Source organism: Leptodactylus fuscus, chromosome 1 (genome assembly GCF_031893055.1).
Source record: "Leptodactylus fuscus isolate aLepFus1 chromosome 1, aLepFus1.hap2, whole genome shotgun sequence".
Lineage (NCBI taxonomy): Eukaryota > Metazoa > Chordata > Amphibia > Anura > Leptodactylidae > Leptodactylus > Leptodactylus fuscus.
This window is the reverse complement of record NC_134265.1, coordinates 21,932,021-21,958,000: the sequence shown is the minus strand read 5'-3', so window position 1 is coordinate 21,958,000 and position 25,980 is coordinate 21,932,021. Positions and strand designations below refer to the sequence as shown.

At 41.5% G+C, this 25,980-nt stretch overlaps 1 protein-coding gene across 6 annotated transcripts in view; it reads right to left on the bottom strand.

The window, feature by feature from the left end:
- DCC (DCC netrin 1 receptor) overlaps positions 1–25,980 on the bottom strand; it is a 634,243-nt gene that overhangs the window by 383,335 nt on the left and 224,928 nt on the right. For all 6 annotated transcript variants that reach the window (XM_075267856.1, XM_075267865.1, XM_075267883.1 and 3 more), the window contains exon 2: positions 3,174–3,494. In XM_075267856.1, coding sequence (XP_075123957.1) covers positions 3,174–3,494 — 321 coding nt within the window. The remainder of the gene's footprint in view (positions 1–3,173; positions 3,495–25,980) is intronic.

Genomic DNA, 25,980 nt, shown 5'->3' with positions numbered 1-25,980 from the left:
ATTTTTTTACTAATCGGAGATCGGATTTTAAAAACAATCCTGTTCACTATACAGCATGGAATCTAACAATTGAACACTTTAATTGTTAGAATCCACGCTGTGTAGTGATTTTTTTTAATCACTAAGTAGCCAGAGGACTTTTTTTTAATCCTCTGGCTACTTAGTCCCCCCTGGTGTCCACTTACTTGCAGAGATGGCTGCTCCGGTGCCCGGTGTTTTCATTATTCTTCACCTCGCTGCCCCCACCTCCCAGGTTAGGAGAGTGTGGGCAGGTACTGGGAGGGGAGACGTCATGTCTTCCCGCCCTGTACCCGCCCACACTCTCCTAAGACACAAGCCCCGCCTTCTTCCTAGCTCTTTAACACTAACCTGGGAGCGTGGGCAGTGAGGCGAAGAAGAACGAGAACACCAGGCACCGGACCAGCCATCTCTGCAGGTAAGTAGATACTAGAGATGTTAGCTAGTCTCCCATTAGAATGAATGGATGCAGCCGGCGCGCAGGGGGTTAAGGTTGTGTGCTGGCTGCTTCCATTCATTCCTATGGAACCACAGCAGAGCCTTCACACGGAGTATACACTCCTCTCAGAATGAGCGGAGCGTATACTCAGTGTGAAGGCTAACATTGTTAGTTTTTCCCACAATGCTTGGCCAGTAGCAAAGCATTGTGGGAAATAATCACTGATCTCGAACCCACCTAAAAAGATCGTGTTCGGAATTTGGATCGCGATCGTGAAATGTTCTCGATCGCCGATCGGAATCCGATCTTTTCCGAACACGATAACCCTAGTCTTCTATTCAAAGAACCACATTGGTGACCACCACTGATGTCCAGAAGAAGCAGGTTCTGAAGAGGAGCCAGCTCCCTTTGGTTGGAGCTTAGAGGTTTCTGGAGGTGATGGTCAGTCGTAGATTTTCATACCGGAAATCAGTGGTGGTCCTAGATCACCAATGTCAATTTGGACTGGGCATTCCCTTTAAGAAGTAGAGTAACCATCATGGCCACCCTACAGGACTGAGTTGGATCAGGGTTTTCCTTGGGATAGATTAAGTACCTGCCAATTCTCTACTTGTATTGAAAGTAAAATTAAAGGAGATGCATATAGGGAGGAGAAACTTCTGTCCCCCATCAGGCCAACTCCAAACTCTTCATTGGAGGTTGGGGTCTTCTATTTCAGCATTCTTTCGTGATGTTCTGACTCTTCATCGTGTGAACAACCCTCTTCCATTCTTGCTGCTCATACTCGGAGTATTGGTCTTGTGGCAAAGAGTCAGATACTAGGCTAAAAAGCCTGGAATTGGCACAATGGGGGGCCCAGCATCTATTTTAGTGAGTTCACACCTCGGGTTCGGTATATACACTGCCACAGGTTTCTCCTCTCCAAGCAGCCCCTATAAAATTCATACAAGCCCTTTAATCTTGCATTCAACACTTCAGCAAGTCGGCAGTCGGTCTATACATGAGCAACCTCGACCTCGCTCAATTCTGCAGTGTGGTCATGATGGTTAGCTCACTTCTTAAAGCGGAATTTCCTCCCCACATAACCCCTTTAAAAAATGGATGCCTTCTTTCAACTACTACCACCCTTATCCATGGGCCGGATATGGTATTGCAGCCCAGCCCCATACACTTGAAGGAGACTGGGATGCAATATGGCGAGAATAGTGATTTTTGCAGGAAAGCAGCCATGTTTTTTTATTTCCTACAGTTCCTTTAACAATAGCACTAGCTCCCCATCATTGTCTTGGGTCCGTTGCGATGTAAGGACTGCAGCCGACTGCAGTGTGTCAGGACATACTAACAATGTGTCTCCAGATGAATGATGTGGAAGTTGCTTTGCCAGCACTTTGTACACTAGGTGGACAAATTTCCCATTACAAAGCTGAATTTCAGACATATAAGACAATGAAGGCGAAAATGGAAAAATACAGATCCTTAGTTCAGACTCTAACTGGAATATTCACATTTCTTTCAAGGTGCTGGTTCTTAAAGGGAACCTGACAGATCTTTAGTGTCTCAAGAAATCGGTACACCTGCGCAGCTCTTCGGCAAAGCTGGGGAACTACACCTCAGCTTAAGCGTGCATGCGCCTGAGATTCAGCGCATGTACATTGATGCCGAAGTTGTACTACTAGAGCTAAGCGAACGGCCCATGAGGATCTGGATGCTTAGTATACCAAGTAGGCCTAACTGCTTCCCTTTATTCATACTTTACAACATTTTTTGGGCAGCTGAGAGAATAACATGATCAGCGTGACGTGAGAGTTTCAGGTGTGGTCATACCCTCCTTATTGTGTCGTGGGCATCAAATGTGCTGGCCATGCTCTATTTAGGACATACAATTTGGGGCCTGCGAGATTTGCCAGCTCTTTTGGGAGTTCAAGAGATCACCACTTTATCAAGGGACCCTTGGAAACTGTGGTGTCAATGCAACCCTAAAGCAAAAATTGGCTAAATGATGTTACCATTGGCTGATTTTGACTATAGACCCATCCCTGAAAGAATGTTTAATACTCCATGACAATACCATACCCTACATTTAGGGTTGGCAACCTGTGCACCTACACAGGAAGAATCAGCTGCTCCTGCTGAAGTGGGCGCCATTGGTGCTCAGGTATCTGAGCCTTGCAACCTCCATAGATCAGTTTATTTGGTCACTGCATATTGTAGTATATGAGCACCTTATGTTGTATATGTGCACCTTATATCGTATATGAGCACCTTATGTCGGCATTTATGCAGGTATTATATAACACTGCTACTGTATTACTAATAGTTTCCTGCAGTATGTTGTGATGGCAGGACTGTATAGCATTGCTATTTCGGCCATATTTATGGAAGTATTTTTTGGCTAATGCATAGTGTAGCATCGGTAACTGGGCACTATATGGCGCTCATATTATTACACTATATGGTATGGCTATTTGAACACTGTATGATCATGTAAGAGATACCTAGATGGTACTGCACAGGATATTATGTATCATAAGGTCAGCCATAGAAGGTTCCCCTTCTACAATACCCTTGATAGTTACTGCGTTGTCTCTGCCATAACCACGTTTCGACCACAGTTCTTAGCGGCCACTTGCTACATTTACTGTACAGAACGTCCATTATTGCTACATCCCGTCCATCCACAGTAACAAAATGATAAAATACACAGAAGGAAACTTACCGGCAACCAATACTTTAGCTGTCCGACTAATAATTGCCCCAACCCCATCCAAGGATGCCTCGCACTGATAGGAGCCTTCGTCGGGCCGGTGGTGCCGCGAATGTACCACAGTTTGTATTACCAAGGATCCATTGGGCTGTTGTTGTCTTCTGTCGTCTATTGCTAGGTTTAGGTAAACTCCATCCTTCTTCCACTTGATGATCGGTGACCCTCGATCTGAGCCAGCAGAGCAGTTTAAGACCACAGAACTCCCTCTCATGGTGACCACATCTAAGGGCTCAGAGATGAACCACAGCGACGTGAAACTCTTTACTTGTGAGCCTGTAATGAAAAACATAAAACATTCAGGTCCAGGTCAAGCCCTGTGACATCGAGATTTCCATTTGGTACCCAAGAGGGCAACCAAAATGCGGCCCTTATTCCTAGTTTCCTCTTACCCAATTTTTTACTTACCTCGCCATAGACACTGACACATTTGTCATAACCCTTAAGAGGAGAACATAGCCAAACTACATCTATGAAGACTATCGGGGCCTGTAGGGCATGATGTTTTTGTTCCAGCTGGAGAACCCATTGTTGGAGACCACTTGCCTATAGGTGTTGGAGACCAAACTTTCCACTCTGACGACATATTTCAGGACAGAAGGGTCGGCACTTGGTCATGTTGGATTTTCTTCTGCCTTGCCCTTACTAAGAACACATGGACGCTCAACCAAGCTGAGCATGCATGTCTCTCAGAAGAGATAACTGTTAGCTCTGGGGTATGGCCTTAAAGGGATCTTATCATTGCATACCCATTTTCTGACTAATACGGAGGAATAGTCTTAAGAAAGGCTATTTTTCTACTACCTTTAGATGTCTTCTCTGCACCGCCGTTCAGTAGAAAACCCGGTTTTCTTCAGTATGCAAATGAGTTCTCTCGCAGCACTGGGGGCGTTCCCAATGCTGCGAGAGAACTCTCCGGCGATGCCTCCATCTTCGTCTGGAATGGGCTCTCCCTGTGTCTTCTTCCGTCCTGGGTTACAATCTTCTAGGCCTCAGGCCTCAGGCAGAGCTGACTGTGCATGCCTGGGCCACAAAAAAATGGACGCTTACTCAGTAAGCTGGTGTAAGCGGCCATTTTCTTGTCGCCTGGACATGCACAGTCGGCTCTACCTGAGACCTGAGGCCAAGAAGATTAAAACCCAGGACACAAGAAGACACATGGAGAGGGCGTTCCAGAGGAAGATGGAGTCGGCGCTCTTGAAGCATTGGGGACGCCCCCAGTGCTGTTTGAGCGCTGAGGCCCGCCCGCAGTGCTGCAAGAGAACTAATTTGCATACCAATGAAAACCTGGATTTCTACCAAACGTCAGCGCGGAGAAGACATCTAAAGGTAGGAGAAGAATAGCCTTTCTTAAGGCTATTCCTACGTGTTAATAACCGCTACACATGTATAGACTCTTCCTAATAGGCTTGCCAAATGCCAACCATAGTTGATATATTGTTGGGTTCTTCTTAACACATTGTATCCATAAGAAGCGCATAAACACGTATAATTGTCTCGACAAGGCGCTTTAAGTTGCGCCCCAGACAACAGAACATTTCATGCCTTACAATAGGGCTGTTTGTTTCACGTACACAGGACACCTGCTTATAAGGAGTCTGTTTAGTAACGTAATAAACTAATTTGTACTTTAGACGAAGACTTTCATCTTTTTTTGTTCTCCGCACTCCCGACCAGAGAACGCTCAGAACATTTGCATGTATTTGCATAATGGCACAATAATTAAAGAGGGTTTTCTATAAAGGACAAAGAAAGCGCTTCAATCAATCTTAATCATTCACAGCAGGAAGGTAAAAAAAACCTCCCTAGTTGTACTTATTGGGGAATCTTAATAGATACAAACACGTCTAGCCCGTCTCAGCGCACGCGATGTAAACCTATTATCAACGCGCAGAAAGCCTCAAATTACAAACAGACAAATAAGTAAATATCAATTATCTTGTAGGCATACATTCACAGTACGGTAGGTTCTGCGGCACGACGAGGCGCTTTGTATAGCGTGCTAAGGGATTTTCCCTGATATACAGTATAGAGCCTGCCAAAGCCTAATAATGTCCCAACTGGCTTCACTGCATACCGCAAACCGCTGTATTCTTCTCCTAAATAGACTACATATCAATATAACATACAAGAAGCCAATGTACTCTACTGTAGTACAAAAGGAGGTAGTAGTATTATATCCTTGTACATAGGGGGCAGTATTATAGTAGTTATATTCTTGTACATAGGAGTAGTATTATAGTCGTTATATTCTTGTACATAAGAGCAGTATTATAGTCGTTATATTCTTGTACATAAGAGCAGTATTATAGTAGTTATATTCTTGTACATAGGAGTAGTATTATAGTCGTTATATTCTTGTACATAGGAGTAGTATTATAGTAGTTATATTCTTGTACATAAGAGCAGTATTATAGTAGTTATAGTCTTGTACATAGGAACAGTATTATAGTAGTTATATTCTTGTACATAGGAGTAGTATTATAGTAGTTATATTCTTGTACATAAGAGCAGTATTATAGTAGTTATATTCTTGTATATAGGAGGTAGTATTATAGTAGTTATATTCTTGTATATAGGAGGTAGTATTATAGTAGTTATATTCTTGTACATAGGAGTAGTATTATAGTAGTTATATTCTTGTATATAGGAGGTAGTATTATAGTAGTTATATTCTTGTATATAGGAGGTAGTATTATAGTAGTTATATTCTTGTACATAGGAGTAGTATTATAGTAGTTATATTCTTGTACATAGGAGTAGTATTATAGTAGTTATATTCTTGTATATAGGAGGTAGTATTATAGTAGTTATATTCTTGTATATAGGAGGTAGTATTATAGTAGTTATATTCTTGTACATAGGAGTAGTATTATAGTAGTTATATTCTTGTACATAGGAGTAGTATTATAGTAGTTATATTCTTGTACATAGGAGCAGTATTATAGTAGTTACATTCTTGTACATAGGAGCAGTATTATAGTAGTTATATTCTTGTACATAGGAGTAGTATTATAGTAGTTATATTCTTGTACATAGGAGCAGTATTATAGTAGTTATATTCTTGTACATAGGAGGTAGTATTATAGTAGTTATAGTCTTGTACATAGGAGCAGTATTATAGTAGTTATATTCTTGTACACAGTAGGTAGTATTATAGTAGTTATATTCTTGTATATAGGAGTAGTATTATCCTATTAATATTATAAATGTGAAAGTTTGTGAGTTTGTGGGTTTGTGGGTTTGTGTGTTTGGATGTTTGCATGTTCGGATGTTTGTTCCTCAATCACGGAAAAATCGCTCCACCGATTTGGCTGAAATTTTCCACAAACATAGTTAATACACCCGATTAAACAATAGGCTACTTTTTGCCACAATAGCGCACATACGTTTTTCCCAGGACCCCCACAAAACCCAAACTCACACCACTATCTCTGCAATCTCACACACTTTGGACCCCGATTTGGCTGAAATTTTCCACAAACATAGTCCCTACACTCGATTGCGCAATAGGCTACTTTTCGTCACAATAGCGCACATACGTTTTTCCCAGGACCCTTTGGATGTTCTGATGTTTGGCGGTCAATCACGCAAAAACCGCTCCACCGATTTGGCTGAAATTTTCCACAAACATAGTTATTACACTCGATTAAACAATAGGCTACTTTTTGTCACAATAGCGCACATACGTTTGTGCCAGGACCCCCACAAAACCCAAACTCACACCACCATCTCTGCAATCTCACACACTTTGGACCATAGCAAGCCACAAAATTCATATTGCCCTCTACAGCCTCGCCCCTAACCCCACACAATGTCATATACATATACTTTACCACTTTGCCCCTCACCTTAACGATACTCCAGGAGGCGCTCTTTAACGCTCCGGAGCAGCCATGTTTGCCGACCCCCACCACTCTGACAATCCGCGACACCACCCACCCATGTCAATACCCCTAGGCGGTCTAATAAATGCAAAAAAAAATTTTTTTAAAAAAGTAAAAAAAATATAAAAAAATAAATAAAAAGGATTAAAAATTCAAATCACCCCACTTTCCCTAGAACACATATAAAAGTAGTTAAAAACTGTGAAACACATACATGTTAGGTATCCGCGCGTCCTAAATCGCCCGCTCTACAAAGTTATACAAATATTTTTCCTGTTCGGTAAACGCTGTAGCGGGAAAAATGGTCAAAAGTGCCAAACTGCCATTTTTTCACTGTTTTGATTCTGCTAAAAATTTGAATAAAAAGTGATCAAAGCAATAACATTTCCCAAAAATGGTAGAACTACAAAGTACACCCGGCCCCGCAAAAAAAGACGCCCTATACATCCCCGTACACGCAAGTATAAAAAAGTTACGGCTGTCGGACTATGGCGAGTTTTCAAAAAATAATTTTTTAACACAGTTTTGGATTTTTTTTAAGGGGTCAAAATGTAAATAAAACCATATAAATGAGGTATCACCGGAACCGTACCGAAACACAGAATACAAGGGACATGTCATTTTGGTTGCACAGTGAACGCCGTAAAACCAAAGCCTGTAAGAAAGTCGCAGAAATGCATTTTTTCTTCAAATCCACCCCATTCTGAATGTTTTCCCTGCTTCCCAGTACATTATATAGAATAAATAATGGCGGCATCATGAAGAAAAATTTGTCCCAGGAAAAGTTAAGACCTCATATGGCTCTGGGAGCGGAGAAATAAAAAAGTTATGGGGTTTAGAAGGAGGGGAGTCAAAAACGAAAATCAAAAAATGCCATCGGCGGGAAAGGGTTAACTTCAAATACTTCTGTCCCAAAGTCACTATGTAAAGTTTCTCACAACACCGTATATATAGCAGCTCTAATACAAAGTAACTGCAACACAAAAGTCTCACGTATTCTCAGAATTACAGAAAAAACAAGATACAAACTTACATTTCATATCCCATACCTTATACACACTACGAAAACCTTACCCACGCCTGTATATACCCACTACTACAATCACCGCAGACGAAGTCGCGGGTACCAGCTAGTAGTACTTATATTCTTGTACATAGGAGCAGTAGTATAGTAGTTATATTCTTGTACATAGGAGTAGTATTATAGTAGTTATATTCTTGTACATAGGAGTAGTATTATAGTAGTTATATTCTTGTACATAGGAGTAGTATTATAGTAGTTATATTCTTGTACATAGGAGCAGTATTATAGTAGTTATATTCTTGTACATAGGAGCAGTATTATAGTAGTTATATTCTTGTACATAGGAGCAGTATTATAGTAGTTATATTCTTGTACATAGGATTAGTATTATAGTAGTTATATTCTTGTACATAGGAGTAGTATTATAGTAGTTATATTCTTGTACATAGGAGCAGTATTATAGTAGTTATATTCTTGTACATAGGAGCAGTATTATAGTAGTTATATTCTTGTACATAGGAGCAGTATTATAGTAGTTATATTCTTGTACATAGGATTAGTATTATAGTAGTTATATTCTTGTACATAGGAGTAGTATTATAGTAGTTATATTCTTGTACATAGGAGAAGTATTATAGTAGTTATATTCTTGTACATAGGAGTAGTATTATAGTAGTTATATTCTTGTACATAGGAGCAGTATTATAGTAGTTATATTCTTGTACATAGGATTAGTATTATAGTAGTTATATTCTTGTACATAGGAGTATTATAGTAGTTATATTCTTGTACATAGGGGGCAGTATTATAGTAGTTATATTCTTGTACATAGGATTAGTATTATAGTAGTTATATTCTTGTACATAGGAGCAGTATTATAGTAGTTATATTCTTGTACATAGGAGCAGTATTATAGTAGTTATATTCTTGTACATAGGAGCAGTATTATAGTAGTTATATTCTTGTACATAGGAGTAGTATTATAGTAGTTATATTCTTGTACATAGGAGTAGTATTATAGTAGTTATATTCCTGTACATAGGAGCAGTATTATAGTAGTTATATTCTTGTACATAGGAGGAAGTATTATAGTAGTTATATTCTTGTACATAGGAGGAAGTATTATAGTAGTTATATTCTTGTACATAGGAGGAAGTATTATAGTAGTTATATTCTTGTACATAGGAGTAGTATTATAGTAGTTATATTCTTGTACATAGGAGTAGTATTATAGTAGTTATATTCTTGTACATAGGAGGAAGTATTATAGTAGTTATATTCTTGTACATAGGAGTAGTATTATAGTAATTATAGTCTTGTACATAGGGGGCAGTATTATAGTAGTTATATTCTTGTACATAGGAGTAGTATTATAGTAGTTATATTCTTGTACATAGGAGGTAGTATTATAGTAGTTATATTCTTGAACATAGATGGCAGTATTATAATAGTTATATTCTTTTTAGTGTGAAGTATGGTTGCTATAGAGGGGTCCTTTACTTGATATTTCCTGTGTATATTTATCCTAATATTTGCTTCTATGCAGAATTTAGGAGTCAAATTGACATCTCTGGAGTAACCTTTTCTGTTCTATAATGACAATGATAAATAGGAGCTGCCGGTTATGAAGACGTTAATTTACTGTACACAACAATTGCAAGGTTAATTAGAACAACGATCATTATCTCATTAATTGGCATATGGAGATAATTCTGCTGCCTGCCAGTCACCATATGGTTTGCCTCTTATGGTGCTTAAGTATCATGTATGTGGTTCACAAGAATGCAAGCACACAAAGACATACATGGATATGACTTGTCCAATGAAGAAACAAGACAGGGGTCATACTTAAAGGGAATCGATCACAATCAAAATACAATGCATTCTGGCACCCAGGACCCCAGCAGATCAGCTGTTTAAGGGAACAACTGCATTACTTCCAGTTCACAGGCCATGAGATATCCCATTCATCACTCACATTGTCTGAATGAGCTGAACTGCAACACCAAAAGCAGCCAGTATACAACACATGGTTCTGTGCTTTATATTCAGTGAAGTGTTTGGGTCACCCCAAACTGCTGACAAGTGGAAGTTCCTGGAGTCAGATCCACTAATCTTCAATTGATGGAGGTTAGTGACTTTGGCAGTCTCTATTTGCACCAGTCCAATACGTAGCCCTGTTCCCTTGTGCCTTTGTATTGGAAATGATGCATAAGCAATTTCCAAAATCTAATGGAATTGTTATATAAGCGGTTTCCTAATAAGCAGTAAGAAACTAATAGGACCAGAAGACAACAAGTATACAAGCTACCTATAACACTATACTTCTCTGGTTCACAGAGACTAAGGATACCTTGAAGTATTTCCAAGAGTCCACCACAACCAGGATGGACGCCATAGCTCAGGATTGAGATGGCAGCACCAGAAAAAAAGCTCTACAAAAACAAGATCATAGATCATGCTAAGAAGCAGACCGAAAACCTTATTGAGGGTAAAAGAGTAATACGGGAGCCAATGTCCCACTCAGAGACCATGAGAATACCCAAACTGAACGCAAAGAAATATCAGAAGGCAAGTCCAGGAGGTCACATATAAAGCCAAATCAGTAAGAGAAGGGTCAACCAAGGAAGCCAAAATCAGTAAACCATGAGATAAATGGAAAACAGGAAAAGTACTGGGAGTGACTTCTAAGAACATAGAGCCTAGAAAACTAATGGAAGCACAGGCACCGCAGTCAGGAAAGTGTCAGGTAAGGGTAAGTTCACACAGGGTTTTTTGATCAGTATTTTGAGGCTGTATCCGCCTCAAAATCCTGACCAAAAAGACAGCCTTCATCGAAATCAATGGGAGCCGGTCAGTTCTTTTTTCCGGGAGCCGTTTGTTCGGGCCCCCGGAAAAAGAAGCGAGATGCTCATTCTTTCAGACAGATTCGCCTTGTGACATCCCCCCTCCCGACTAGGAGCTCTTGTTTGACCAGTCAGTGACTACTTTGCAGATGCAACATGAGGACACACAGAAGCCAAGTCCAGATTCTTGTACGGAGGCCAAAACATTCTTAAGGCTTCCTTAATATGAGTGACTATGGACTGGAAAATTGGGTCCGTACATTGAATAGCTAGAATCCAGTTTATAGACTGGGACTCCTTGCATCGCATCTCTACCGCCCCTCTCTATATACGGTAGATAGATTTTGCTCGTCATTGTGACCCATGTCAAGTTGTTTTATCAATAGCCAATCCAACCCATTACAACTGATATAGGTTCTCTATAGGAGCCCATATCCGTCACAATACCCTCCTAGTCATTCCAATGGCACTCCTATTTCACCAAGGCATCGTGCTACATGATATAACCCAATATCAGATGAACTCCATTTTTTTTGCAATCAGGATTTAAAGGGTTACTGCAAATAGAAAAAAAAAATGCAAACGAGATAAACGATTGACGCCAAATATATTAGCGTCGCGAGCTCTCAGATAGCGATGGATCATGCAGTATTTAGGCGCCCGACTCCCCGGCATGCCATCATTTATTGAAAACCGAGCATAAAACTGAATCACAAACTTGTCCATAAATTTAAATGTTGTAAAATAACAAGTAACAAACTTGTACGTGATTTAATAAGCGATGCGTCAAATAAAAAAACTGCTGGCCTCACACTATTTTAATATGTGGTCGGTTTTTAGGCTTCACCATCATTTCTGCAGGCGATGTAATGGTCAGAGCTGTCTAAATAATATATCTCTGCACTATGGAAGAGAAAAGACTTGTTGTAGGCAGCCGGCTGGAGCTGTTAAATATGTCCTTCGAGGCATAACAAAGAGGAAAGATTAGCAGCCGGTTACTACAGTAGATCTGCGCCTTATTAACATTTTATTTATGTTTATAGAAACAGTAAATTTCCCCGAACAAGAAGCTCGGTGTATTGAAAAAAATGCATGCTGAAAATCCCTTAAGTCATTAGTGGCTGTGTAAATTTACCAGCAGCAAAACAAGAGTCTAAAAATCTACACAGATTTACTAAACTAGATAGAGGAGGAGAGGCGACAAAGTGGCAGGTTGGCGCCTGTTCGATTTCTTGTAGGGCTAAACAAAAACAAGTAACCAGGAGGTAAAGGCATAATGAGCTAGATAAAGCAAGACTGGTAACAAAGTGGCAGGTTGGTGCCTGTTCTATTTCTTGTAGGGCTAAACAAAAACAAGTAATCGGGAGGTAAAGGCATAATGAGCTAGATAAAGCTTGGTAACAAAGTGGCAGGTTGGTGCCTGTTCTATTTCTTGTAGGGCTACTCTAAAACAAGTAACTGGGAGGTAAAGGCATAATGAGCTAGATAAAGCAGGACTGGTAACAAAGTGGCAGGTTGGCACCTGTTCTATTTCTTGCAGGGCTACTTTAAAACAAGTAACTGGAAGATAAAGGCATAATGAGCTAGATAAAGCAGGACTGGTAACAAAGTGGCAGGTTGGCGCCTGTTCTATTTCTTGTAGGGCTACTCTAAAACAAGTAACTGGGAGGTAAAGGCATAATGAGCTAGATAAAGCAGGAATGGTAACAAAGCGGCAGGTTGGCACAAGCTTCTCTTGTAAGGCTACTCAAAGATGAGTAACTTGAGCGTAACAAACTATATGGAGGAGGGGAGGAAACAAAGTGGTAGGTTGGCACTTGTTCTCTCTCTAGTAGGACTACTAAAAAAAAAAACAAGTATCCTGAAGATAAAGGCATAATGAACTAGATAAAGAAAGAGAGGTAACAAAGTGGCAGGTTGGCACAAGCAACTCCAAGACAAGTAATCTGAGGGTAACAAAGTAGATGGAGGAGGGGAAGAAATAAAGTGGTATGTTGGCGCTTGTTCTCTCTCTAGTAGGGATACTCAAAAACAAGTAACCTGGAGGTAAAGGTATAATGAACTAGATAAGGAAAGAGAGGTAACAAAGTGGCAGGTTGGCACAAGCTTCTCTTGTAAGGCTACTCAAAGATGAGTAACCTGAGGGTAACAAACTATATGGAGGAGAGGAGGCAACAAAGTGGTAGGCTGGCGCTGGTTCTCTGTCTAGTAAGGTTACTCAAAGACAAGGAACCTGGAAAAAGAGGTATGAAGCAGATGGAAGAGGACAGGTAACAAAGTGGCAGGTTTGCACCATCTCTCTCTAGTAGGGCTACTCACTGACAAGTAGCTAGAGATATAGATGGAGATAGAGGTATAATGAACTATATAAAAGAGAGGAGGCAACAAAGTGGCAGGTTGGCGCCAGCTCTCTCTTGTAGGGCTATTTAGTGACAAGTAACCAGTGTTGAACTGGCCCACATCAGTTGTCCCAGGCTCTAACACAATAAGGGTCCAGCAGAAGACACCCAAAGGAGTTTCAATCCAATTCCAGGTGTATCTGCTACCTCTGTACCCCCTGAGGTTTTGAGGGCACCATCTGAAAATGAAAACAAACATAGACCTGACATTCCAACCCCAATTGAATGCAAATGTATAGGTCACTTACAAATGAGTGTAATAAAAACACAACTAATCCCACAAAAAAAAACAAGTCCACGTACAACTATGTCAAAATGAAAGAATAAGCTGAAGCAATGCACTGAGGCCAAAACCAAAAAATGTGAATAAATGTAATCTTGCCGTGTCTTATGCCCTATTATCAATCATCATGATCCAGATCTAGTGGAATAAAACCAACATGTAACACTATATGGCCAAAATGCAATACCACATTTCCCCTGCAGTGGCCACTGTTTGTCAGGGGAATCTGTAGCAGGATCTACTGCGATCAGTTGATCAGATATAGTGATTGTCCAGGAATTATAGGAAACTCATGGGCACCTGGGATAGGCGTAAAGTAAAATAAAAAGTAGGGTTGAGTGATCGGGATCGGAAAAGATCAGATCCCGATCGGGATCGGTTGGAAAATCATTGGAAATCGGATTTTAAAATCGATCCTGAAATCTCAAGATCAGCTCAACCCCAATAAAAAGTCATACTCGCCTATTCCCAGAGCTCTGTTGTACAGTTCTGATCCCCTTTCTCTCCCGTGTTGGGACTCACTGGACCGGAAGTGGAAACACTCACATGACCGCTATGACCAATCACTGAGGAGGGACCAGCGACGTCAATCGGGTGTGTCACCCATTCGTTACCAGTGACCACTGCCTATTTTTACAGCTGATCAATGGGCCTGACCCGTTTTAGCGACTGATCACTTGCCAGATTGTTAGAGAAGGGTTGCCAACCTACTTAAGCTATATGACAATACATCAGCCATTGAAAACTTTTTTGTTAAAAAAAAAAAAAAAATCCCCCCCAAAATAAATCGTATTTAAGGATGAGACTTAGAGGCGACTTCCATAGAACCCATTTAGCAACTCAACAGCCTAGAAATTGTAGATAAATTTGATCCATAAGTCGGAGAACACAAAAACAAATATAACCATGTATCAAACGCGGCTCCATGCCGTAGTAAACAACACCATACGCCAATAAATAAACCCGCACTGCCTCACCTGTCTGCCCCAATACATGATAAAATGCTAATGGTGCGACGGTCTGATACAACCAGGATTAGTAGCAAAGAAGCTACAAGGTTATTATTTCATGATTTGTCTTTTTCAAAAAATTTTTTTAGAAAATGACGGAACTTTTTGAAATAAATAAAATCTTTATTTATGAATAAATGTGTCTAAGTGAATTACATTCAAGATCGATAAGTGGAGGTCTCGATGCCTTAGGTCAATGGGAGATGAATGAGTGAGCCGAGTTCATCTTTAATGATTATATACGGACGGCATCATATGTCATATTAATGTCTCCCAGGACAAAGTATCATTAGGTTTGATAGCCTAAATATGTCACCGAAACAAAGAGAATCGTTTCCTAGATTTATTGAATTTTTGGGTTTTATGACATTACCACCCGATGAGTCGGATAAGTCAGGGGTGCTATTACTTATGCAATAATTGTTCACCGTAGTACTGGACCTTATACTGGTCTCCCGGGGATAGAGAACCTGGAACTGCCGGGGTGTGGAGAAAAGATCATTCACACTTGCTTTGTACAATATCTATACCGTTAGGACTTCGAATACAAGCAACGGCCCCAATACATCCTTGAAAGCCTCCTCCAACATCAACTTTTCCTTGATGACCACTGCCATCTTCACACAAGAACCTTGCCTCACCACCAGATCCTCAGGGGAAGGCTTCAGTATGAGGCCCCTCCTCCCACACACTATGTATCAATTCTTGTATACCCTTACCTTTCTCTCTTCCACCATAGTTTGGATCTTTGTTATTACTATTGATTATTTCTATTGGAACCACATGCACCCATAACCCAACCCAACCCACACTGTCTATATCACTGCTAGACACTTAGGCCACTTCTAGTGAGGTCTTAAACTGGCCATATATCTTTCATCTCTGGTGAACAACAACTATCCATTCCAATGCCCTCCATCCTTTCTTAGTAGAAGTAAGTCATTGGCAGACATCTCTATCGTTGGATCATCTATGGTGAGAACAAAGGACTGGGCATGTTGTAATTCATTGGCCTCAAAGCCAAGACCTTCTTTATGGAGGGCAAACACCCTCACAGTTTTAGTAAATTTTTCACTAGGTCTATTTGGGGTCTCAAACCCAGGACCTTCTGTATGGTGGGCAAACACCCTCACAGATTTATTCTAGTTACTTTTTCACAAGGTCTATCCGGGGTCTCAAACCCAGGACGTACTATACAGTCCTATGAATAAGTTTGGGCACCCCTATTAATCTTAATCATTTTTAGTTCTAAATATTTTGGAATTTGCAACAGCCATTTCAGTCTGATATATCTAATAACTGATGGACACAGTAATATTTCAGGATTGAAATGAGGTTTATTGTACTAACAGAAAATGTGCAATATGCATTAAATTAAAATTTGACCGGTGCAAAAGTATGGGCACCTCAACAAAAGAGTGCCATTAATATTTAGAAGATCCTCCTTTTGCAAAGATAACAGCCTCTAGTCGCTTCCTGTAGCTTTTAATCAGTTCCTGGATCCTGGATGAAGGTATTTTGGACCATTCCCCTTTACAAAACAATTCAAGTTCAGTTAAGTTAGATGGTCGCCGAGCATGGACAGCCCAAATCATCCCACAGATATTCAATGATATTTAGGTCTGGGGACTGGGATGGCCATTCCAGAACATTGTAATTGTTCCTCTGCATGAATGCCTGAGGATTTGGAGCAGTGTTTTGGATCATTGTCTTGCTGAAATATCCATCCCCGGCGTAACTTCAACTTCGTCACTGATTCTTGAACATTATTCTCAAGAATCTGCTGATACTGAGTGGAATCCATGCGACCCTCAACTTTACCAAGATTCCCAGCCCCAAAGTATGATGGAACCTCCACCAAATTTTACAGTGGGTAGCAAGTGTTTTTCTTGGAATGGTGTTTTTTTTCGACGCCATGCATAACGCCTTTTTGTATGACCAAACAACTCAATCTTTGTTTCATCAGTCCACAGGACCTTCTTCCAAAATGAAGCTGCCTTGTCCAAATGTGCTTTTTCATACCTCAGGCAACTCTATTTGTGGCGTACGTGCAGAAACGGCTTCTTTCTCATCACTCTCCCATACAGCTTCTATTTGTGCAAAGTGCGCTGTATTGCTGACCGATGCACAGTGACACCATCTGCAGCAAGATGATGCTGCAGCTCTTTGGAGGTGGTCTGTGGATTGTCCTTGACTGTTCTCACCATTCTTCTTCTCTGCCTTTCTGATATTTTTCTTGGCCTGCCACTTCTGGGCTTAACAAGAACTGTCCCTGTGGTCTTCCATTTCCTTACTATGTTCCTCACAGTGGAAACTGACAGGTTAAATCTCTGAGACAACGTTTTGTATCCTTCCCCTGAACAACTATGTTGAACAATCTTTGTTTTCAGATCATTTGAGAGTGGGCTGCCCATGCTCGGCGACCATCAAACTGAACTGAACTTGAATTGTTTTGTAAAGAGGAATGGTCCAAAATCCCTTCATCCAGGATCCAGGAACTGATTAAAAGCTACAGGAAGCGACTAGAGGCAAAAGGAGGATCTACTAAATATTAATGTCACTTTTCTGTTGAGGTGCCCATACTTTTGCACCGGTCAAATTTTGGTTTAATGCATATTGCACATTTTCTGTTAGTACAATAAACCTCATTTCAATCCTGAAATATTACTGTGTCCATCAGTTATTAGATATATCAAACTGAAATGGCTGTTGCAAACACCAAAATATTTACAACTAAAAATGATTAAGATTAATAGGGGTGCCCAAACTTTTTCATAGGACTGTATGGCGGGCAAACACCCTCACAGTTTTATTGCAGTCACTTTTTCACTTGGTTTGTCTGCAGTCTAAAACTGAGGACCTTCTATATGGAAGGCAAACACCCTCATAGTTGTATTACTTCTTCACTATTTCTATTCGGAGTCTCAAACCCAGGACCTTCTATATGGTGGGCAAACATCCTCACAGTTTTATTCCAGTTACTTTTTCATTAGGTCTATCTGGGATCTCAAACCCAGGACCTTGTGTATAGCGGGCAAACACCCTCATAGTTGTATTACTTTTTCACTAGGTCTATTCGGGGTCTCAAACCCAGGACCTTCAATATGGAGGGCAAACACCCTCACAGTTTTTTTTTTTTTTTTTCACATGATCTGTCTGAGGTCTCGAACCCAGAACCTCCTATATGGTGGGCCATCACCCTCACAGTTTTATTCCAGTTACTTTTTCATTAGGTCTATCTGGGATCTCAAACCCAGGACCTTCTGTATAGTGGGCAAACACCCTCATAGTTGTATTACTTTTTCACTAGGTCTATTTGGGGTCTCACACCCAGGACCTTCTACATGGCGGGTAAACACCCTCACAGTTTTATTGCATTATTTTTTCACATGATCTGTCTAAGATCTCGAACCCAGGACCTTCTATATGGTGGGCAATCACCCTCACTGTTTTATTACTTTCTCATTAGGTCTATCTGGGGTCTCAAACCCAGGACCTTCTACAGGCCAGGTGTATACAGATAAATCTCTATATGCCGGTACTTAAAATATATTTTTTAGGCATACAACGTATACCCCTAAACTCCTGATCGCACCCCTGCCATCCAGCACCATCTGTAACCTACAAACTGGTTCTACCTTCTCCGAGTAACACGCGACCACTAGAAGCATTCTGCTAAGATCCCCATCCTGCAGCCATGATCAATGACTTGAACGCAGTCCCCCAAATCTAAATACTCCCTCTGGCTAAATGTCGAGCTGTTTGTTTCAATTTCGGCTTCCTTCTAGGTAAGCGCAGATTGGATTCCCACTAATTTAATGCCAGAGACACAATGCAGAGAGTGAATTATTAATATCAGGAACTAATAAACACCTTGAGCTCTTTTTTCCTCTCCGTTCTGCGCGCGGTTCACGCCTTGCCTAAGCCGAACATATCTGGATACTAATTGGATTGCATTAGGTGAATTCTAATGAACGAAAAGGAAGAGGGAAAAAAAATCGGACGGCCGGGTTAGAACTGAAGGTTTCGAAAAGTTAAATTTTTGTAAATTTTTTTGCAGTTTTTTTTAGAATAAACAACATTGAGTCATTTCGCCATTAGGAAACATTAGCTCCCAAATGGCCCATTCCACCAATTATGAGACTCAATTAGAAAAAAAAAGACGATGGTCGGAGGCGCCCTCCGCATTCAGAGGCATAAAATAGGGAGTAAATTGAAAGCCAATTAGACAGAAGAGCGTTCTGGAGGAGAATTCCACTGACAGCCAATTAATGGCCGCACTTACATGGCGCTCTATAGGATTCGCTCTCAGCAGGAAATCTCATCTAGAGAATTTACCTTGATGGTTGATGAAATGACATATGAAAGCCTCATTCAATAAACAAGGGCCATCAGGAGGGTGGAGAGGAGCTCAACCATGTCACGTAAAAAAGCACAAAAATGCAATAAAACAGAACAGGTGGGGGTTCAAGAGATACATGGTAAGTGGGAAAGGGACAAGATACGTCTAATGTGTGCCTAGCGTACATTGGTTATGTGAGGCATCTTGTGCTTTAGGAAGGTGCCTGAGCAATTTTGGTTCCTAGCCTGTCTAGTTCCAGCAAAGGTCTGCCTGTGTAGACTGACTCCCCGAGTTTGACCTCAGCCTGTTTCCTGACTCTGATTCTGCCCCACCTGTCCCGACCCCATTATGTTTATCCTAGGTCAGCTGACACAAAACTGGGACTACTCCTAGAGGTAGCGACCTGGTGGGTCCTCTGTAGTGAAGTCCTGATCCCTGTACAGGGGGTTAAGGGGTGCATATAAGGGGACAATACAGACAATATTCTTAGGAGTAAAAAAAGCCTAAAGTCAGACTGTTTCCTGACTCTGATTCTGCCACACCTGTCCTGACCCTTTTCTCTCTCCATATTTGACCACATCCTGTTTCCTGACTCTGATTCTGCCCCACCTGTCCCGACCCCTTTATGTTTATCCATATTTGACCTTAGCCCATTTCTTGACTCTGATTCTGCTACACCTGTCCTGACCCTTTTCTCTCTCCATATTTGACCACATCCTGTTTCCTGACGGTGATTCTGCCCCACCTATCTTGACCCCTGTCTGTCTATCCATATTTGACTTCAGCCTGTTTCCTGACTCTGATCCTGCCCCACCTGTCCTGATCCCTTTCTGTTTAACCATACTTGACCTCAGCCTCTTTCCTGACTCTGATTCTGCCTCGCCTGTCCTGACCCCTTTCTGTTTAACCATACTTGACCTCAGCCTCTTTCCTGACTCTGATTCTGCCCCACCTGTCCTGACCCCTTTCTGTTTAACCATACTTGACCTCAGCCTCTTTCCTGACTCTGATTCTGCCCCTCCTGACCTGACCCATGTCTGTCTTTCCATATTTGACCTTAGCCTTTCCTGTCTCTGATTCTACCCCACCTGACCACCTGACCTGTCCCCTGTCTGTCTTTCCATGTTTGACCTTAGCCTGTTTCCTGTCTGATTCTGCCCCACCTGACCTCTCCCCTGTCTGTCTTTCCATATTTGACCTTATCCTGTTTCCTGTCTCTGATTCTGCCCCACTTGACCTGTCCCCTGTCCGTCTATCCATATTTGACCTCATCCTGTTTCCTGTCTGTGATTTTGTCACCTGTCCTGATCCCCATTTGTCTGTCTATATTTCACCTTAGCCTGTAACCTAATTCCTAAACTGTGCCAACTGTCCTGACTAAGGTTGAGCAAACCGATTAGTAACAAAATGGGTTCATTATAAGTTTTCCAAAAAATTCTGGTCCAACATGGTTCCAGCATTTTGATGTTAAGACATTCCATATGACAATAACGCATTCCATGTGACTGCTGAAGTCCAATCACAGGCTTCAGTAATCCCCCAAGGCTGCTAAAGTCACCCAGGTGGTCGAAAGAGGTTTGAAGATGCCAGGAGAGAAGATCAGCTGCCATGATGGAGCGCCAGAAAGAAGAGGAAATGTGAATATGAACAGTTTATTATTTTTCGGCTCCCAAGGTTTCCCATTATTATACTATGAGGTTTGACAAGACCGCAGAATATAATAATAGTATTTACAGTTCAGACTGAACCAAGTTGAATCTTATGAGGATCACTAATCCTGACCTATTGCCTGAATTACCATCATGAACGAACCGTACCTGCCTAGATCTTGCCCTGTACCTTTGACCACGTTTCTACCAGTCTGGTCAGTGCCACAAACTGACATCAATTGAACTGCCTAGGTCAGCTGACACAAAACTGGGACTACTCCTAGAGGTAGCGACCTGGTGGGTCCTCTGTAGTGAAGTCCTGATCCCTGTACAGGGGGTTAAGGGGTGCATATAAGGGGACAATACAGACAATATTCTTAGGAGTAAAAAAAGCCTAAAGTCAGAGATGGTGGTCACCCTGTCATTCTTATGTAAAGGTTCTATGTGTCAGGTCTTGTACCAAAAAAGTAATTTGATGAAAGTTACACTTTTTAAAGAAGAAAGTAAAGGTTACTTACTGTACATTGTAAATATGAAAACGGATTTTTAATATCTTATTTCTAGACTGAGATATAATCACTTGAAGTTACAGGCCCAAATCTTGAGGCTGCACTACTGAAAGATTTGTGTTCTCAGGTGTTGTGATAAAGGTCTTGCTTGAAAGAAGTCACCTAATACAACACTTACTTCCTACCTTGTGTAAGGACACATGAAAACACTGCATATGACCAGAACAGGAATAGGGCATGTTAAAATTAGGATCTATCAGTAGTGCAGTCTTAGGCTTTCGGCCTGAAACTTCAAATGATCATATCTCAGGATAGAAAAAAGATATTAAAAAACGGTTTTCACCTTTTTAATCTATGTCACAAGGTCTGAAACCAGATATATGTGGAATTGCTACTACAATATAAGGAACTTTCATGATGGTGTGAACTGTATCTTTGGTTAACAAGATTTCTTGCATGAGCTAGGACACATCACGGACTCATACAATGCATTTCAAGGATATTTCTGTAGCTATTGACACTTTTCTTACTTGTATTGAGAAAAAAAACCTTGTGTTCATCTTACAATAACAATTTAGGCAGCAGATAATAGAATCCAAAGACACGTTTCCTATAGTCTAATGCTTTGTGCAAGCTGAGAAAAACGGCAACTATGTGTACTTAAGCAAAGTCTCTAAAGTCAAGGACTACTTGTATACACTTGGACTTAGAACATGCGTCATTTCTGACAGTGAGGAAGACTTAAAGGAGAACTCTAGCCAGAAAAAACAGCTTGTATTCACACAACCCAGTCACACGGCTCTGTAAATGGGGGGCTATTCACATGACCAATTTTTTTGACGGACACTGTTACCAAAGATCAGTTCATATGATCTATTGCATGGTTGAGCGGGACTTACGTATACTGCCCCCTACATTTCACTAGGGGGATTTTTTCTATCACTGTTTTTCATAAGAGTACCTGAATTTGACCCGAATTTTCAAAAAGTTTCAAGCTAGATCCAAACCAAAAATTTAGGGTTTCTTGACCCACAAATCACACAAATCAAGTGGAGGCCTGTGGGAGGTGTGGACAAATCTTAAACACTAATACTCACCTCTCCTGAGTTCCTATGTGTTCTGACCCCTTCCAGAATCCTAACAATTACAAGCCTCACCGATCCCTATGTGACCCCTGATGTCACCCTGGAGGTCGTAAGAAGCTGGAAGTCCATCAAAGTGAGGCAAGGTGAGTATAAGTGTGTATTATGTGTCCGCACAAGTACAATAGTGATAGTGAATAGTGATAGCCTGAAACTTTTGTAAAATTTAGGTCAAACCTAGTTCCATCTGAGCTGATTTGTTCATCTCTAGTGGCCACCAGTGGTCGTGATGTGCATTGCAATTTGTCCAGGGTTTTGCAACCTTGTGTCAAAAGAAGTTAAAGGGTAAGTTCACACAGGGTTTTTTGGTCCGGAACCTGGGGTTCCGGTCCAAAATACGGGAAGCTGCGACTGAATGCCAGTGCAGCACATCCAGTCGCGCACTCCGCTTCGGATTAGAATGGGCCTAGTCAGGAGGAGGGAGTGTCTTCAGGCAAATTCGCCTGAAAAAATGAGCATGCAGCTTCTTTTTCCGGGAGCCGGAACGAACGGCTCCCAGAAAAAAGAACTGACCGGCGTGAACTTACCCTTTAACTTCTTTTGCAACAAGGTTGCAAAACCCTGGACAAATTGCAATGCACATCACGACCACTGGTGGCCACTAGAGATGAACTTACCTTTAGTCTAGAAAGAAAGTCACGGAAAAGTAAGGGTGGAAACATCCACAGGAACAAGGCAAGGGCAACAATGTAAACATTTGATACAGATACAGCCATAATAAGATCCATTAACCTACTTGTTGATGGTTTCCAACCAGAACAGTTTGAACTATGCAAATACATAATACAGTAAAACATAACAATAAACAAGGAATTCTAGAGATTCTAAAATGTTATTATAAAGAATATAATATAGTCTAGTCTAGTATATACTACATATTGTATACACCTCACATATAAGGACTATGTAGCCTATAGGAATTAAAGGTGCAGCTTTGCTCTAACTGTAAGTCCTTGATCTGGCCGCTGCCATGACACGGAGCTTCTGCTGATGATAGATCTAATATCTGATGATGACTCAATGCCGTTTATATAGGACACTCTAATAATAGAAACACGGGCGGCGACTGAATTAGAGCGCATCAATAACCCGGTCTGATGTCTAGGAGTCTCCTATAGACTCTGGAGCTTATGATGAAATGGTGAGGATTGATGCTGGGAGACCTAAATCCAAAATCTGGAACAAGGTTCTCCATGTGACCTTCATACTCCTGGTGGCTTCTCATGTGACAAAGGTTCCCCGGGGACTCTGTATATACCAGGAGCCAGGTGTGGCTGCAAAATCTGCAATCTCTATAGCTGAAGTATATACAAGCAAAGGCATAAGCTATAGGGGCTCAATGCAAAATCTGTAGGGGGCGCCCACCTACCATGTGCCATTTATAATAGTCATGTGACAAAGGAGATTTGGGCCCCCTCAAGTCCTACCACTAGAGATAATCTCTGAACACACTTTTACTGTATGGGAAAAATCATGTCTTACCTATGACTTAAAGGGGCTTGCTGATCATAAATTATCACCTGGATAGATAATGCGTGCTAGATCATGGGGGTAAGACTGCTGGGACCAACATCACTTGCTCCAGTAAGGGCCCCATGTCCTCTATTATCTCCAGTCGCAAGACTGTGGGCAGGAGAAGATGAGTAGAAATTAGGTGTGAGGGGAGAGGAGGGGGATGCAGCTGCAGGATCTCTACCTTAGTGTCAATGTGAAATGCATGCTGTGAGGGGGAGGAAGATCAGGGGAAATATTGGATTAGTTTAGAGCACACTTCACAGCTGTGACATCAGAGGTGGAAGAGCTCAACTCTGAGTAAATAGAAAATAGGAGTGAGGGGAGAGGAGGGGGATGCAGCTGCAGGATCTCTACCTCATTGTCAATGTGAAGTTCATGCTGTGAGGGGGAGGGAGATCAGTAGAGATGTTGGATTAGTTTAGAGCACACTTCACAGCTGTGACATCAGAGGCGGAAGAGCTCAACTCTGAGTAAATAGAAAATAGAAGTGAGGGGAGAGGAGGGGGATGCAAATGCAGGATCTCTGCTGCGATATCAGTATGAAATGCATGCTGTGAGATGAAAGGAGATAAGTAAGGGAATAATTGGCTTAAAGCACATGCTAAGATATCAGGGAAGATATTGGATTAGTTTATAGCACAGTACACAGTCATCACATCACACTAGGAAAAGCCCGCCTCTGAGTAAATAGAGAATAGGGTGAGGTAAGAGGTGGGGGGATGCAGCTGCAATGTCTCTCTTAGTATCAGTGTAAAACTTTTTGCGAGGGAAATAGATCAAGAGAGGAGACATCTTATTAGAGCACACAGCACACTCTGATGAAGACTGCCTCTGAGTACAAGGAAGATAGGGGTGAGTGGAGAGGAGGGGGATGCAGATGAAGTATCCCTACCTCAGAATCAATTAGAAAGTCATGCTGTGAGAGGGAGGGAGATCAGCAAAGAAGGGATCTGATTGGCTTAGAGCACACATCAGAGGCCTGACATCATACCAGCGGCCCTACAACCACTAAGGGGGGTTGTGATACATTATTTACCGACCCTCCATGGTATATTAATGGGTATATATTGTGCTTTGTGCGACTCTTGTTGATAATCTTGATACAAAGTCTCCCCGTATTGAATCCAGCAGTGTCGATGGGGAGCGGAGCGCTTCTCTTAGTGATCGTCAGAATTTCCGAAATGTGCCAGTAATTTATGGCAATGAATCTCGGTGCCAAATTTTCTGCACTCGTCTGTTGTCAAAACAATGCGAAATGGTTCCAAAGTGAAGAACGGCAATGACAAGATGGGCTAAATCCTGCCCCTGATTACAGATAATTGCCCAATTACCTCCAGACAAATTAATGACAGAGAAAAAGCTTGCGGAGGGTGCGGAGCGGCGGGGGAGGGGGGGGGCTCTTATTTACTGTAATTACCACCTATTGATGTGCAATGTGTAATACAGGAAATGGGAGATGCATTAAAGGGGAAGTCTGCTGCCCACTGCCCTTTCTTAGATGAACTATTACTGTATACTGAGCTAATAAATAAGGGGATGGTCATGGGCACCCTGTATTATTAGAGGTGGTTCTGTTGTCAGAGACCCAGGCTTATGAATTAAAGGGGGTGTTGGAGGGTGGTCAAGAAGACGAGAGGAGTCACCCCAATACAGTATAATGCCCTCTTAGTGCCCCCAAACAATATAATGCACAAAAGTCATGTGTAATACTCTATTTCCCCTGTGGGGGTGCTGCAGGGAAACTGAACACAGTCTACATCTGATCACTGGTACCAAAAGTAGTCCATGTTGTGCCTATAGGTATATAGCAAAGAGCCGCAGGGACACCATGTACCTCCCTGCCCTGCCATGATGAGAAGAGTCTGGCCTTCAGCTATTCATGTAGATTTCAGTCACTTCCTAAACTATGGGATTATACAATATAAAAAAAGCAATTTTTTTCCGAAAACAGCGCCACACCTCTCTTCAGGTTGTCCATGGTATTGCAGCTCAACCCCATCACTGCAGTGAAGCAGAGCTGCAATACAAGACACAACCCATGCACAGAGTGGTGCTGTTTCTGGAAGAGAGTGGCCACGTTTTTCTAATTGGAAATTTTGCGCACCTGCAGCCACCACTAGGAGGAGCTCCATGCATACAGTGATTTCAACGGGATA